We start from the raw sequence: 18581 nt of genomic DNA on the forward strand, positions 1-18581 counted from the left end.
TATATATATATATATATAGGATATATATATATATATATATATAGGATATATATATATATATATATATATATATTTCACTATTATACCTTTAATATTATTTCAGCGTCCCTGATGATGTTAACGACTGTTAACGAAATATTGGAATCGTAGAAAAGAGTACACTGAGTCTTCCATTTCAGCTGTTAACCCAATAATTTGTAAATTGATATATATATATATATATATATATATATATATATATATATATATATATATATATATATATATATATATATATATATATATATATGTTACACTTGAAGTTTCCGCGGGAGCTATATGTGCTTTCTGTTGTTTTCCGGGTTTGACTCCGCGTTGAATAATTTTGGTTTTGAGAAAAACCATTATTTTGACGACGTTTCGGCAAGATCTCACTTGCCATTGTCAAGTCAGGTAGTTCCGCTTCTCGCTGCTGCTTGAAGTAAACTGAATTCTTACTCACGATACCGTCACTTATGTAGTTGATCCTGATGCTGCTGCTTGCCCTGCGCGAACTCTGGCTCTTGTTATTGGTCCGGTGTAGGTTGCAGTCGTCGGCGGGATGTTACGCGTGGATGTTGCGGCCTGATTTATTTTGGTCTTTTTCTTCAGTACCGTTTTCCATGATTTCCCGTTTTCTTTTTACTTCGATGTTAGCTAACATCGTTGTTTGGTTCAGGTTTATTGTGTGTCCTGTATTTGCGACATGTTGAGCCAGGGATGACGTGGTTTCTCCCCTTTCGATAGCATTTCGGTGTTCTTCTCGTCTTACCTGGATTCTTCGGTTGGTCTGTCAAATGTACGACTTTCCACAATCCCCACACGGAATCTCGTATACACCTTGGCTTTCTAACGATATTTTGGTCTTTGGTGTTGGTAAAATAGTTGAGATCTTTCTGTCCGTATTAAATATCGTTTCTATGTTGTGTTTTCTCATTACTCTTCCTATTTTCTCTGTCGTACCCTTCACATATGGCAGAACGGTTTTGCCGATCGGTTTGTTGTCTTCTGTAGGGTCCTTATCTCTTCTTCGAGCATTTTGAGCTTTTTTCTTAACGCTGTTTTCACGTTATGCATTTCTTCATTTTGATGTTCTTGGTCTGTCAGTCTTTCGGATCTTGTAATCAAGGTTTTGATGACTGAATGCAATTGTGCAGGATGGTGGTGTGAAGCAGCATTTAGATATCTATCGGTATGTGTCGGTTTCCGATACACTGTATGGACTATGTGTCCGTCTTGTTTCTTTATTATTAACACATCTAAGAATGGAATTTGATCGTTTTCTTCCAGTTCCATGGTAAACTGAATTTTATGGTGGATATTGTTAATGTGTTCTAAAAAAGCCTTTAGTTTTTCTTCTCCGTGGGTCCAGATGATAAAAGTGTCATCCACGTATCTAAGCCACAGTTTGGGTTTGTATTCAGCTGTTTCTATTGCCCGCTTTTCTATTTCCTTTATAAACAAGTTCGCTATTACTGGTGACAGTGGGGCACCCATCGGTGCTCCCTCAACTTGTTTATATCTTTGTTCCTTATAGATGAAATAAGTGTTATTTAAACAGTGTTTGGTTAGGTTTAGTGTATCCGGTGATATTGGATACTTTTTGCTTATGATGTCCAGTGATTCATCTATAGGAACATTCGTGAAAAGTGAGACAACATCGAAGCTGACTAGCAGATGTCCCGGCTCAAGAGTCACACCTTTTATACGCTCGATGAAGTGGCTCGCGTTCTTGACGTAAGAATCCGCTTCTTCCGCGTATGGTTGCAGCTGTTGGGCCAGAAATTTCGCCAGCGGTTGTAAGGGAGATCCGATGGAGCTCACAATTGGTCGCAGTGGTAATCATGCCTTGTGTACCTTGGGTAGGCCGTAAAATTTTGGGCATCTAGATGACTTCTCTCTAGGTATGAGATGGACCTGTTGTTCTTTATTGATATTTGAGGCTTTGATCTTGGCTTTTGTTATTTTCTCTAGATAGGTTGTCGGGTCTGACGAGATGCTTTGATATGTTGTATCATTTAAGATGTCGTTTATTTTTGTTTCGTAGTCTTGAATATTCATCACTACCGTAGCGTTGCCTTTGTCAGCTGGAAGCGTAGTCTTGAATATTCATCACTACCGTAGCGTTGCCTTTGTCAGCTGGAAGCACGATGATTTCTTTGTTGTTCTTCAAATTATGTAAGGCTTCTTTCTCTTCCCGTGTTAAATTTCTTTTTGGTGGTTTAGCTGTTCTTAATATTTTTGATACGTCTTGGCGTATGATTTCGGCTGTTTCTGCTGGGAGATTAGTAATTGTAGTCTCTACCTCAGTAATGATGTTTTCTACGGGAATGTATGTAGGTGCAACAGCAAAATTGAAACCTTTTGCAAGAACACTATTCGTGGCTTCATCCAGTGTCAGATTTGAAAAGTTATATACTAAATTGTTTGTTTCTATTTGTGGATTTTCTTTCTTTTTTGGCCGCTGTTGTAGTAACAAATTTTCAAACTTTTTAATTTGTTTGGTCTTAGTGAGATCAGCATCTGTTTCTGCTCGAAAGTTTGTCAGTTGTTCAAAGAAATTCCATAATGTTGGATGGATTGTGTTACTTAGTTTAAGATGCAGCTGTAATGATTCTGCATTCATTTTGTCGATGTCTCGTCTGGTATCCTGGATTGCCTCTCTAATAAGCGCCAGGCTTGCTCTTCTTAAGATGTTTTTAGTTTTATAGTTGTTTTTGTGAAAAGTGAGCTTCATACAAGTCGGTATAATGCTTTCGTCACGGCAGCGTTCTAAAAACGTAAGGTTGCATAACAACGTCCTTCGTTTCGATCGTAGTTTTTCGTATCTTCTGATGTCTGGTAGAATTTCCTCCCCGTAGAGGTTAATTATGTTACACTTGAAGTTTCCGCGGGAGCTATATGTGCTTTCTGTTGTTTTCCGGGTTTGACTCCGCGTTGAATAATTTTGGTTTTGAGAAAAACCATTATTTTGACGACGTTTCGGCAAGATCTCACTTGCCATTGTCAAGTCAGGTAGTTCCGCTTCTCGCTGCTGCTTGAAGTAAACTGAATTCTTACTCACGACACCGTCACTTATGTAGTTGATCCTGATGCTGCTACTTGCCCTGCGCGAACTCTGGCTCTTGTTATTGGTCCGGTGTAGGTTGCAGTCGTCGGCGGGATGTTACGCGTGGATGTTGCGGCCTGATTTATTTTGGTCTTTTTCTTCAGTACCGTTTTCCATGCTGTAGAAAGCCGTTGCGCATCATCTCTTTGGGAAAGCAAGAAAATAGGAAGAGTGCTGAGAAAACACAACATAGAAACGATATTTAATACGGACAGAAAGATCTCAACTATTTTACCAACACCAAAGACCAAAATATCGTTAGAAAGCCAAGGTGTATACGAGATTCCGTGTGGGGATTGTGGAAAGTCGTACATTGGACAGACCAACCGAAGAATCCAGGTAAGACGAGAAGAACACCGAAATGCTATCGAAAGAGGAGAAACCACGTCATCCCTGGCTCAACATGTCGCAAATACAGGACACACAATAAACCTGAACCAAACAACGATGTTAGCTAACATCGAAGTAAAAAGAAAACGGGAAATCAGGGAATCGATAGAAATTGAAAGAAATCCCAACGGCTTAAACCAAAGAGATGATGCGCAACGGCTTCCTACAGCATGGAAAACGGTACTGAAGAAAAAGACCAAAATAAATCAGGGCGCAACATCCACGCGTAACATCCCGCCGACGACTGCAACCTACACCGGACCAATAACAAGAGCCAGAGTTCGCGCAGGGCAAGCAGCAGCATCAGGATCAACTACATAAGTGACGGTATCGTGAGTAAGAATTCAGTTTACTTCAAGCAGCAGCGAGAAGCTGAACTACCTGACTTGACAATGGCAAGTGAGATCTTGCCGAAACGTTGTCAAAATAATGGTTTTTCTCAAAACCAACAACAGAAAGCATATATATATATATATATATATATATATTATATAAGTTTCGTAGAATCATCGATGGAAGAATTTATAAGAAGTGCGAGGAACAAATATCGGACAGACAGTTCGGGTTCATTAATGCAGTGAGTACCATAGAGGCACTTTTCAGAGTACAGGTCCTGATTCAAATATGCAGGGAAGTTAACTGCGACGTATACGCGTGCTTGATCGACTATGAAAAGGCATTTGACAGAGTTCAATAACAAAAGATGATGTAACATTTTAAAAGAAGCCGACTTGGATGACAAAGACCTCAAAATAATTTCAGAACTTTACTGGAATCAGACCGCATATATGCATACGGGTGCGCCAAACCTCTGGTTTTCTTTGATTACGGCTAAACTATGAGATATACAAAAAAATGTTTATAACAAAACTAATGTGTATCAAAGAGGTCTATAATTTAAAATTATTTTCAATTATACAGTTTGAGTCAGAATGACGGTATGAACCAAAGTTGTATTTTTTTTAAATGGAACACCCTGTATATTAAATCATTTTTGAATATATTATTTAAAAATATGAAAAATTTGTATAATGTCTTACAGGCCTAAAGTTAATAATTTTCGAAATATTTACATTTTTATTGAGAAAAATGGTAATATTTATAGGGTTGTGGATTATGTTTCCAAGGAAATAAAAATTTAGGTGATAGGTCAAAGTTGTTAAAATATAGTGTTGTTTTTAAATAATTGAATATTTTTTACTTTTAGCCATAAAATATACAGTGTGATCACTATTTGCAAATACAAAATTTTCTCATTTTTTTTACATGGGACACCCTGTATATTAGTTTTGCGTTTTGTAGTAAATATTACAACATTTCTTTTGGTATAAGGTTGTATGTACCTAGCATGTTTCGTTTTGTAGATATTTTAAAAAAACTATAGATTTTACGTTTTTGCGGATTTTTTCTTTAAAAATTTTTTTGCAAAAAAATAATTATAATCTGGTTTTAGAAACATACACTAAAATATGAAAATAAAAACGTAATTAAAGATTAAAATAAATCGTATGCTAGTACAATTCAATTGAATTTAATAACTTTAAATTATTTTACAAAAAATATTTTACCATATTAATGAATGCATAAATTAGTTACTAAATTAAACAAACAACCAAATTTTAAATCAACCGTAGTAATTCTTCTACCGCAGCAACTTTCCTGTACCAAATTAATTGTTAGTTATATTGTATTTACGAGTAAGATCAGTTAATAACTTTTTAATTTACCTACATCTTGAGAACGTATAAAGTATGCTTTGAAACAAATGAACGTTATGGAAGTATATTAAGAAGTAAATAGTATCTATGTACCTACTCGTGTCACAAAAGCTGGTAAAACAAATGTCATATCCAAAAATTTTTCGGTTAAAAAATTAAAATTTAAAATATAAAAAATTGTTACAAAAATTTTAACTACAAAAGTATTACCAGCTTTTGTGACACCAGTAAATACTATTTATATTAATAAATAATTTGGCTGATACATTTAACATTCATTTGTTTCAAAGCATACTTTGTAATAATTTTTATATTCTCAAGATGTATGTAAGTAAATTTAAAAGGTAAATTAAAAGTTTAACTAAATAGAATTTAACTAACAATTAATTTGGTACAGGAAAGTTGCTGTAGTAGAAAAATTACTACGGTTGATTTAAAATTTGGTTGTTTATTTCATTTAGTAACTAATTTATGCATTCATTAATATGGTAAAATATTTTTTGTAAAATAATTGAAAGTTATTAAATTCAATTGAATTGTACTAGCATACGATTTATTTTAATCTTTAATTACGTTTTTATTTTCATATTTTATATTTTAGTGTATGTTTCTAAAACCAGATTATAATTATTTTTTTTGCAAAAAAATTTTTAAATAAAAAATCCGCAAAAACGTAAAATTAATAGTTTTTTTTAAAAGATCTACAAAACTAAACATGCTAGGTACATACAACCTTATACCAAAAGAAATATTTACTACAAAATGCAAAACTAATATACAGGGTGTCCCATTTAAAAAAAAATGAGAAAATTTTGTATTTGCAAATAGTGATCATACTGTATATTTTATGGCTAAAAGTAAAAAATATTAAATTATTTAAAAATAACACTATATTTTAAAAATTTTGACCTATCACTTAAATTTTTATTTCCTTGGAAACATAATCCACAACCCTATAAATATTACCATTTTTTCAATAAAAATGTAAATATGTATTTCGAAAATTATTAACTTTACGCCTATAAGACCTTATACAAATTTTTCATATTTTTAAATAATATATTCAAAAATGATTTAATATACAGGGTGTTCCATTTAAAAAAATACAACTTTAGTTCATACCGTCGTTCTGACTCACCCTGTATAATCAAAAATAATTTTAGAACATAGACCTCTTTGATACACATTAGTTTTGTTATAAACATTTTTTTGTATATCTCATAGTTTAGCCGTAATCAAAGAAAACCAGAGGTTTGGCGCACCCTGTATATGTATGAAAATATATACTGCATATATGTATGAAAATTATAGAAGAAGAAACAGATCATATAAAAATACTACGTGGAGTTAAACAGAGATGTATCCTATCGCCGTTGATATTTAATATGTACTCAGAGAGAATTTTTAACGAGGCTCTATACGGAGTAGACGAAGGCATCCTTCTAAATGGAGAAAGAGTAAACAATATTAGATATCTCGACGACACCATGGTGATAGCAGAGTTTAGAGGGACTGCAGAGACTAATAGACCGAATAAACGAGTACAGTCAGCAGTACGGACTAAACATTAATACCCAAAAAACGAAACAACTGATTATCAGCAAGGAGAATATAAACGGGGCTCATCTATACATTAATGGAACGTAGATAGAGCGCGTGAAACAGTATTGCTACCTGAGAACTATTATAAATGAGCAGTGGAGCAATGTACAGGTAATAAAGTGCCGGATAGGAAAGGCAAGAACGGTCTTTAACAACATGAGCGCCATCTTCAAAAGCCACAACATATCACTAGATACAAAAATGAGACATTTGAGATGTTATGTTAATGTTTTCTCTATATTATTGTACGGAGCGGAGGTATGGACGCTTACATACACCATTAATAAAAAACTTGAAGCCTTCGAGATGCGGCTTTATAGGAGAATGATGAGAATATCATGGACAGCAAGGATTACGAACAAGGAAGTTCTATGAAGAATGAAAAAGGAACCGGAGATTGTGTTTACAATCAAACGCATAAAACTGCAGTATCTGGGACACGTTGGACTGCTGCAGTTCATATTGCAAGGTAGAGTCAAAAGTAAGGGAGGACCCGGTAGAAGGTGAATATCACGGCTGCGGAATTTGAGAACATGGTTTAAGAAAACCGCAACGGAACTGTTTCGAGCCGCAGCGAGCAGGGTTATGATTGCCAATATGATTTCCAACATTCGAAACGGATAGGAACCAGAAGAAGGAAATTTGAGGTTTTGACAAGGATGATAGGTTGGGACGTGATATCCTCACGGTTAAAGGTAGTGACAGTGAACGACGGCTCACGTAGTCGCGACCCTGTAATAGACCTAACTTTACCGGGATCGTAAAGGACCGGGGGAGATTAACCATGAGATACGGAAGATGTTAAAGCAAGCAAAAGAACAACACTTTAAAGACAAATATAAAAGATCGAGGATCTTAAAAAAAGATACGATGTATTTAAACATGTCTACACACGGTCTGACCAAACACCTGACTGTCGGGGCTTACAACGTGGGCCTGAATACTGGGCATGTGAATTCTTGTCGCATGACAAAAATGAGTCATCTTGACAGTCAGGCTGACGGATTGTCTTGCTATTCCAACATCCTGACAGTTGAGTCAGGTTATAAATTTTAATGATCTATTTATACACACGTGTTAACTATGGGAATTTACTACTTGCGAGCTGTATAATTTAAAACGTTGCGTCTTTTGTACGCCCAATTATGATGTTACGAATTAAAACCACACATTATGTTTAAAAAAAAAGTAAGTAAAACAATAATTTTACGTTTTGTCAGACAGTTTAACTGGGACGTGTGTAGAGGTGACACCGACAAGAATGGTCGCGAATTATGTCGTGTAATGAGGTTTAGTCAGGTCGTGTGTAGACGTTTTAATCTCCATGTGAAAGTAAAAGAAATGACAGGACTAAGAAAACAAAAGCTCACTGATCCACTTCTTTATAGATACAGTATTACTATAACACAGACGGATGAGAATGTACAATACTTAGTGCGGCAGATTCGTGCAAATATTATAAAAATTGTGCATTTAATGATAGAAGCATATAATTTGGACCACATATACTACACATATAAAGGTTCAAAATTAGATATGAGGCCATCTCAGATTTTACCTTTTACAAAAATGGCGGGCATTTAAAATGGCGACGATACATATCTGACTAATAGCACGATAACTTTTAAACGAAAAATCCGACTTTCCCTTTGCCTGCGTTATTCTCTTCCGTATTTCTCCATCTTCTGATTCGTCGGAAAATATTTCTACTCCCAGGTATGTAAACTTTCCAACCGTTTGAATGTCATCTTCATGTATCATGTTTTGTGGGACTATATTTCCTCTCGTCTGAGTCATTATTTTTGTTTTTTCTGTGTTAATTTCCAGACCTAGCATTTTTGTTTGTGTTTATAACTCTGCGTATGTTTCCTGTGCTCCTGTTGATGTTCTACTCATAATATTAATATCATCCGCATAAGCGGCCAGTTGAACCGTTCGGTTGATCAGTAGGTTTCCTCGTCCAGTTTGCATTTGCCTAACCGCACACTCCAGTGCCAGGTTAAAAAATGTTGGGGCCAGTGCATCTCCCTGCTGTACTCCCTGCGAAATTTTGAAAAAGTCTGTCCGGTGGTTTTGTATTCGTACACATGCCTCGAGTTTCATCCATTGTGGCTTTAATGAGTCTTATTAGCTTGTGTGGTATTGCCAATTCAGCCAATATATAGTATAGTTTGTTGCTTTTGACTGAGTCGTATGCCTGTTTGAAGTCTACAAACACGTTGTGATGTGAATCCCGTCCGATACTCTCCAATAATATTTTCTGCTAGAGGTTGGAGCCGCTGGTTTATAATATACGTGAGGACTTTATATGCTGTACATAGTAGAGAGATTCCACGGTAGTTTTTGCACTGGAGTTTGTCTCCTTTTTTATAGATCGGGCATACTATACTTTTCTTCCAGTCGTCGGGTATTTTCTCTTCTTGCCATATGCCTTTGATGAGCGCGTGGATGTGACTTGCTAGGTGGTAGCCACCTACCTTATACAGTTCTGCTGGTATTTCGTCAACTCCCGGAGCTCTATTGTTTTTCTGGGCCTTAATAGCTTCGAGAACTTCCTCTATAGTTGGAGCTTCTACTCCATTATCTACTTCATTCTCTTCTACGTAGTTCATACCCATTTCATCTTCCATGTCTACTTGTGTTCCAAGTAGGGTCTGAAAATAATGCTTTCAGGTTTCTGTGACTTTTTGTTGGTCACTGATTATTTGCCCGCTTTCATCTTTACATAGACTTGTTTGAGGTTTATACCCACTTATCTTTTTTAGGTATTCGTAAGCCCCTCTAATTTCGTTGTTTTTGAAATTTTCCTTCATTTTTTCTATTTGTCTATTTTCATAGGCTCTCTTTTTATTTCTACATATCTTGTCTGCTTTCCGTCTTGCGACTTTAATTTAGATCAGATATTACAAAAGAATAAATAATACACGCATTAACAACAATGAAGAACAGAAAGAGCCCTGGACCTGATATGCTTCCTATCGAACTACTAAAAATTATGGATAAGCAGCACATTGATGTTGTAAGGATACTCTTGAACAAAATTTGTAGCTTAGCTATATTATCCAAAGAATGATTAACGTCGATCTTTATTTGTTCCCCCAAAAATAAAAACGCAAGAGAATACGGCGATTACGGCACCATTACCTTGATGTCCCGTGTGCTAAAGTTTCTACTGAAGACATTAATGATACGCAATTTGGATTTCGCAAAGGTCTAGGAACAGTTGTCAGAGGAAGTTCAAATCAGACGTGGGGTGAGACAGGGATGCGTAATAAGGATTGTCGCCAATCCTTATTAATGCCTACTCGGAAGAGATCTCTTGATGGTGACACAGCTAGAATAAAAGTCCATGTATAAAACATTAGATATGGGGATGGCACTGCCATCTTCGCCAAAAATATTTAATATCTTCAGAGGCTGGTGACCAGAAATTGGAGTATGGACAAGAATACAGTCTAATAATGAACGCAAAGACAAAATTTATGAGAATATCGAAAACTCAAAGAAATAACGAGAATCTATTCATAAACGGAACTAATGTCGAATGGGTAAACCAATATGCATATCTTGGAACAATGATCAATTCCACAAATGATTATTTCCAGGAAAGCAAAATCAGAAAAGAAAAGGCTAGAGCAAATTTTAACAAAATGAGAAGAGTGCTGTGCAGCAGAGATTTGAAGTTGGAGTTAAGAGCTACGTTAGCTAAGTGCTACGTTTTCTCGACTTTGTCTTACAGAATGGAAGCTTGGACCTTGGATGCGGTATCAATGAAAAAACTGGAATCATTCGAACTGTGGGTGTATAGAAGAATTCTGAAGGTACAGTGGACAGAACACGTCAGAAACAAAGAGGTCCTGAGAAAGATGAATGAAGAAATGGAAATGTTGTCCGAATTGCTATGATGATAGCCCACCTCTGTCGCGGGGACGGCACTTGAAGAAGAAGATATTTGTCAGTTAAGAATTAAGAGTTAATATTAATCTTGATTGGGTTCTTCTTAAAAAAATAATTTAGAATGTAACTTTACCTCATGATATAAATAATTATTTAAGGACACCACTTCAGGCATCATAAGATCTGGCATTAGAGCAGCTAATGTTGATAAAACTGTTGCACAATTTCTTGCTCCCTACAAATATTTAGACAATTTAATTATTTAAACATTTCTATAAAAAAAGATACTAACCTGATTATCTTGATTTTTTTCATCTGTTTGCCACTCTGTCAGTTCTTCAATCAATTCATGTAGTAAGCTTTTATAATTAAAATTTTGTACGAGGTGTTGGATGCCTTTTGGTATACATTGCACCAAATGCTCATTTAATTTAACAAGTTGGGTGACACGTATCACAAAAGTTGTACCATGGTTATATGTCTTCATGAGGTAGCCCAAAACATTGAAAATTTCATTAAATTCTTCAGTTTGCTTCTTAATAGAAGGATGCTGTAAAAACTCATATGCTATACCAGAAATGAGATTAACAAATGATTCTTCAACTACTTGGTTCTCCCAAAACAAATATATTTCTCGTTGTATCAGATTATTAAGTACCAGTAAAACACTTTTCTTATCTACTTCAAACTCTTCTTCTGATTCTTTAACAGACTTCTTTTTGCCTTTGGGCATTGATAGTTGTTGTTGTTGTTTTTTTGCAACATTGCGTCTCTCTAGTAGATTAATGGTTTGTGTGTATAAATATATCAACATTTTGAGTAAATTTGTGTATTTAATTTTGATTTCATCGTTTAAACTCTCTTTGTCTTCAAGTAAAAAGCCAAGGGCCTTGTTGAGCTCAACAGTACCTAGAATTTTTAATACATACAATATGTCCTATATGGGAAGGATACTCTATAATATATATGAGGCGCTCATGGCAACAGAGGCCTAACCCCAAAAACGAAGTTTTGAGATAAATGCAATATTTGCATTCGAATTTACATTGTGCTTATGGGATGCCGCTACAAATTATGTAGCGCCATTTAGCCAAATATAGAGGTAGGTTGTGTAGACCCAAAATGCTTAATCACTGTTGCTCTGAGCGCCTCATATATACAGGGTTTTTTTTATTACGGCTAAACTATGGGATATACAAAAAAATATTTATAACAAAACTGATGTGCATCAAAGTGGACTATAATTTAAAATTATTTTTGATTATACAGGGTGAGTCAGAACGACGGTATGAACCAAAGTTGTGTTTTTTTTTTAAATGGAACACCCTATATGTAAAATCATTTTTGAATATATTTTTTAAAATACGATGAGTTTGTATAAGGTGTTATTATAGGTCGTAAGTTAATAATTTTCGAAATATTTACACTTTTATTGAGAAAAATGGTAGTATTTAAAGGGCCGTGGATTAGTTTTCCAAGGTCATAAAAATTTTAATGATATGTCAAAGTTTTTCTAATATAGTATTATTTTTGAATAACTTAATGTCTTTAACACCCAGCCATACAATATACAGTGTGATTACTATTTGCAAATACAAAATTTTCTCATTTTTTTTAATAGAACATCCTATATATTATTATTGCATTTTGTAGTAAATATTACAATATTTTTTGTGGTGTGAGGTTGTATGTACTTAACATGTTTCGTTTTGTAGATATTAAAAAAAAAAAACTATAAATATTACGTTTTTGCGAATTTTTTATTAAAAAATTTTTTTGGTTTTAGAAACATGCACTAAAATATCAAAGATGAAAACAACAACGCAATTAAAGATTAAAATAAAACTTACGTTATTACAACTTAATTGATTTAATAATTTTAAATTAGGTCCAAAAAATATTTTATCGTACTAATAAATGTAGTTAATATGCATAAATTAATTATTAAATTAAATAAACAACAATTTTACAATCTACCCTAGTAATTTTTCTACCCTAGCAACTTTCTCGTACCCAATTAATTAATAGTTAAATTGTATTTAGAAGTAAGATCAGAACTTTTTAATTTACCTACATATTGAGAACATATTAGAAAGTATGCTTTGAAACAAATGAACGCTAAATGTATCTGCCAAATGATAAATAAATAGTATCTATGTACTTACTAATGTCACAAAAGCTGGTAATAATTTCTAAAGGCTCAGAACATAAATATGTCATATCCATCAATTTTTCAGTTGAATAATTCTAATATAAAAATTTGTTCCAAAAATTTCAATTACAAAAATATTACCAACTTTTGTGACACGAGTACATAAAAATACATTTAACGTTCATTTGTTTCAAAGCACATTTTATACGTTCTCAAGGTGTATGTAAATTAAAAAGTTATTAACTGATCTTACTCGTAAATATAATTTAACTAACAATAAATTTGGTACAAGTTGGCTAGGGTAGAAAAATTACTAGGGTAGACTTTAAAATTGTTGCTTATTTAATTTAATATTAATTTAATATTAATATTAATTACATTTATTGGTATGATAAAATATTTTTTTGGAACATAACTTAAAGTTATTAAATCAATTAATAGTCCATTCTTTAACGGTAAAATATTGCAAAACCTCTAAATTTTAAAGAACCGCTTGGATTGCCATGAAATTTGGCATACACACAGCTAATAAGCCAAAGAAAAAACGTGATATTGTGCCAATATGTGCTTTTGCCCTGGGGGTGGTTTTCACCCCCTCTTGGGGGTTAAAAAATATTCGTCCAAAGAAAGTCGGGAAATGGGTAAACTGGCTAATTTTAAGTAACTTTTGTTCTATAGAGTTTTTTCACTAAGTCAATACTTTTCTAGTTATTTGGCAGTGAATATGTTCATTTTTTCAACAAAATAACCACGCTTTTAGACGGTTTTTCGCAAATAACTCAAATAGTAAGTATTTTGTCGAAAAATCATTCTTAGCAAAAATATAGCCCATAAAAAGTTTAAAAAAATGGTGTATATATCACGTTTTTTTATTTAGTAGAAGCAGAGTTACAGCTAAGTAATGAAAAATAGGTTCATATTCGTCAAATTCCAAATGGAATACTTTAACGTGAAATAACCAAAAATGAAGCACATTTCGGGGAAAACTCATTACAACTTATTTAAAGTGTTTAAAAAAAGCTTCATTTTTGTTTTATAAAAAAAATTTCTAGCATCAAAATTAAACAAGTTACGCTCAAAATAAAGTTAGTCCCTTTTGGTTTTGGTAAAAAAATCGAGAAAATCATCCCCTAATTAGTATCTTAAATGAACTTAATCGTAACGACTTCACAAGTTTCTTGACTCGTGTATATATTGTTTATATGATCTGTAAGTTTCATCGGTTCAAAGTCCTTATTATTGAAAGGGCTGTAGTTAAAAGGGGTTGAACGAGTCACTGATCACGAATGTATGCAAATTTAGAAACACAAATCTTGATCAATTTTTGTCTAACAGAAAAACAAAAAAATACATGATATTCAGAAAAGCAAATCTGACTTTTTTTGTTTTTCGGGATTTTTGGTATCTCTAACAATTTTTAAGTTATTTTGAAAAAAAGCATATTTTTCAAAATTTAAATTTTTAAAAATTTTACTTTGAAACCAAATTTTTTCAAAAATAAGCACTTTGAATCGATGAAACTTACAGATCATATAAACACAATATAAGTAAAATAATTTGTGGATCGGCAACGAATTATTTCATTTAAGTTGCTAATTAGGGGGTGGTCTTTCCGATTTTTTTTTGCAAAAACAAAAGGGACCAACTTTATTTTGAGCGTAACTTGCTTAAATTTAATGCTAGAAACTTTTTGTAAAAACAGAAATAAAGCTTTTTTTAAACACTTTATAAAAGTTATAATGGGTTTTCCCCAAAAAGTGCTTAATTTTTTGGATATTTCACGTCGAAATATTCTATTTGAAATTTGGTGAATATGAATCTATTTTTCATTGGCTATAACTCTGGTTCTACGAGATCCAGAGACCTAACGCGTACATAATTTTTTTTACTTTTTTATAGGCTATATTTTTGCTAAGAACGTTTTTTTCGACAAAATACTTTTTGAGTTATTTGCGAAAAACCGTCTAAAAATGTGGTTATTTTGTTGAAAAATGAACATATTCACTCGCAAATAACTCGAAAAGTGTTGACTTGGCGGAAAAGCTCTATAGAACAAAAGTTACTTAAAATTAGTCAATTTACCGATTTCCGGACTTGTTTTGGACACATATTTTTTCACCCCCAAGAGGGGGTGAAAGTCACCCCCAGGGCAAAAGCACACATCGGCACAATATCACTTTTTTTCTTTGACATGTAAGCTATGCGTATGTCAAATTTCAAGTCAATCCAAGCGGTTCTTTAAAATTTAGAGCAAAAACCGTGAATGAATGGACTATAAATTGTACCAGCATACATTTTATTTTAATCTTTAATTAAGTTTTTATTTTCATCTTTGATATTTTAGTATATGTTTTTAAAACAAGAGTTTAATTATTTTTTTTGCAAAAATATTTTTTAATAAAAAAACCGCGAAAACGGTGATCATCATTAATCACATGTTTTCATTTTTCAAGAGGCAACAATTTTGGAAAGAGAAATTAATTTGCGTAAAAGAGAATTTAAAGAAATGATTTGGATAAAAAAATTAAATTGTATTAATAAAAGATCTGACATTAATAATTTAAGTATCATCTATAATAACATTTTGTCATATTAAATAAATTAGAAATATAAAGGGTGTAACAAAAATACAGGTCATAAATTAAATAACATATTCTGGGACCAAAAATAGTTGGAATAAACTTACCTTAGTACAAATATGCACATAAAAAAAGTTACAGCCCTTTGAAGTTACAAAATGAAAATCGATTTTTTCGAATACATATATCGAAAACTATTAGAGATTTTTTATTGAAAATGGACATGTGGTTTTCTTATGGCAAGAACATCTTAAAGAAAAATTATAGTGAAATTTGTGCACCCCATAAAAAATTTATGGGGTTTTGTTCCCTTAAACCCACCCAAACTTTTGTGTACGTTTTGTGTATTAAATTATTATTGTGGCACCATTAGTTGAATGAAATATTCCTAAAACTTTTTTGACTCTTAGTATTTTTTCGATAAGGCAGTTTTTATCGAGTTAATGCTTATTTTTTAATATGTTTACATAAAAATTTTATGGGGGTTTTGTTCTTTTAAACCCTCAAGTGTTTGTGTACGTTCCAATTAAAATATTACTGCGGTACGATTAGTTAAACACAGTGTTTTTAAAACTTTTTTGCCTCTTTGTATTTTTTCGAGAAGGCTTCCTTTTATCCTATGTGGCTTCTTTTTAATATGTTTCAAAATATACCTAAAAATGTAAATCATACATAAATTTTCATATTATTAACAAGTCTCCATAACCGTACTTAAGCATATTAGTCTGGGCTGATTATCGGAGAATAGGCCATTTTTAGGAAAAGTTATTTACCAGCAATTTTATTGCCGGAATCGAAGCTTATGATTATATATATTAATAATATAGGTATGCAAAGTCCGCAGATTGTATTGCTCTATAACTCCGAAGATTTTAACTTTACAACAAAAACACTCAAATCAAAATTCACCGCAATTAAATTCTGCATAGAGATAAGTTTTTCCGGATCTGCTCCGACGAAAATTTTCTTCAGAAAATGCGGGTTTTCCCAACAAAATCTTTAATTTTCAAATAAAGTTGTAGATAAGTAATTATCTACCAATAATTAAATGATTTGGTGACTTAAAAGCCTTCTTGGTTTAGATTATAGTTCCAGAAGCTGGTGAAAATTGGACGAATAGTTTAGCAACAATTCAGTTGTTAATTAATAATTTACGGTCGCAATAATAACCAAAATAATTATGATACATTGATCAAACTTTGAAATCTTATAAAGATGAGATGATTATTTAATATTTTGTCGACAAAATAATTTTTTTTATTTTTTTTGCATAATCTTTAAATGTTAAAAAAATAGTTATAAACAAATTAACGTTTCTCAGAAAGTTTTTATTATATGTATTCTAATTTTAAAAAATAGTTAAAATGCGTATTTCAAATATCTTATGAATGCTTTAAAACTTTTTTGCAACCATTTGCAAAAAAGTTATGAAACAGCAAAGTAAACATACGATTACTACGTTGTTTATAATTTTTTTTTAATTCTTTCAAAGCGTAAAAGATAGTTTACAAGCTAATTATTTACAAAAAATATCGATTATTAGTTTAATGGTTATATTTTAATTAAAGATTATAAATATATTTTTTTGTAATTTACACGCGCGAAAGTAGACTAATACAGTACTGTAGCTAAAATTTTTCACTCGAAGCGACGACCGCCTAGACAAGGCGAAAACGGCGGGTTCGAAGGGAAAAATATTCACATGAGATTTTTTTGCATAATCACATTCGTGAAAAATCCCAGAATAAGGTTCGAGAAGTCGCCCACGTGAAAAGTGGTCAAATTTTTTTTTTAATCAAATTGCAGGAATCAATATTTTTGGCCCGAACAATTTTTTCTTAAATTTTTTGGACCATTCTGGACAAAAAAGGTCTCTTATAATTTTTCTCGAAAGTTGATCGTTTTCGACTTATAAGCAATTTAAAATTGAAAAAAAAACGAAAAATGGCAATTTTCAAGGCTTAATAACATAATATGACTAAATTAAAGTTTAAAGCCCCCCTACAAGATCCTGAAGAAATTTTTGTCATTATTTTATTAGTAAGCTGTTATTTCTAAGTAATAGTAATAAACGCCATGCACGTGTGCGGCAGCTGTAAATGCTGAGTGCGAGAGAGAAGTCATTCCAGCAGTCCAATTGTGCATCTTACTCGCACTCACATTTACAGCCGCATCAATACGATCTAACCGCTCATTGTTATTAATTAAAAATAACAGCTTAGTAGTAAATTAATGACACAGATTTCTTCAGGATCGTGTAGCGGCGACTTTAAACTTTGATTTAGTCACTTTCTGACTTTCATACTAATAATTTTTAACCGAGTTATTAAGTCTTAAAGATGGTAATTTACGCGTTTTTCAAATTTTAAATTGCTTATAACTCAAAAAAGATCAACTGGGCGACTTCTTGAACCTTATTCTGGGATGTCTCACGAATGTGATTATGCAAAAATATCTCATGGGAATATTTTTCCCAACGAACCCGCCGTTTCCGCCTTGTCTAGCCTCGCGACGTACACTTAATAAATAAAATCATAGTATTATGTATGCTGCGTGTCAGTCGCTTCGAGTGAACATTTTAGCTCCAGCTTTGTATCAAGCCTACTTTCGAGCTAAAAATTACAAAAAAAAGTATTTTTAATCTTTGATTAAAATATAACCATTGAACTAATATTTGATATTCTTTGTGAGTAATTAGATTGTACCACAGAGTCACTTTTAAGCTTTGAAACAATTAAAACAAATTATAAACAACGGAGCAATCGTATATTTACTTTGCTGTTTCAGAACTATTTTGCAAATGGTTGGAAATTTTTTTTAAAGCATTCATTTTCAAGACCTTTGAAATACGCATTTTAAGTATTTTTTAAAATTAGAATATAATAAACAATTTCTGAGAAATGTTAATTTGTTTATAACTATTTTTTTTAACATTTAAAGATTATGCAAAAAATGAAAAATTTATATTTTGTCGACTAAATATTAAATAGGCATCACATCCACATCTTTATAATCTTTCTAAGTTTGATCAATGTCTCATGATTATTTTAGTTGTTATTGCGACTGTAAATTGTTAATTAACAATTGAATTTTTGCTAAAATATTCGTTTAATTTT

At 32.5% G+C, this 18581-nt stretch overlaps 1 protein-coding gene across 5 annotated transcripts in view; it reads right to left on the reverse strand.

The window, feature by feature from the left end:
- The window catches only part of LOC126882177 (condensin complex subunit 1), an 827360-nt gene that overhangs the window by 632564 nt on the left and 176215 nt on the right, over positions 1 to 18581 (reverse strand). For all 5 annotated transcript variants that reach the window (XM_050646993.1, XM_050646992.1, XM_050646995.1 and 2 more), the window contains exons 3-4: positions 11027 to 11643; positions 10868 to 10969 (exon numbers count right to left, since the gene is read on the reverse strand). In XM_050646993.1, the coding sequence (XP_050502950.1) occupies positions 10868 to 10969; positions 11027 to 11643 (719 nt within the window). The remainder of the gene's footprint in view (positions 1 to 10867; positions 10970 to 11026; positions 11644 to 18581) is intronic.

Source organism: Diabrotica virgifera, chromosome 3, assembly GCF_917563875.1.
Source record: "Diabrotica virgifera virgifera chromosome 3, PGI_DIABVI_V3a".
NCBI lineage: Eukaryota > Metazoa > Arthropoda > Insecta > Coleoptera > Chrysomelidae > Diabrotica > Diabrotica virgifera.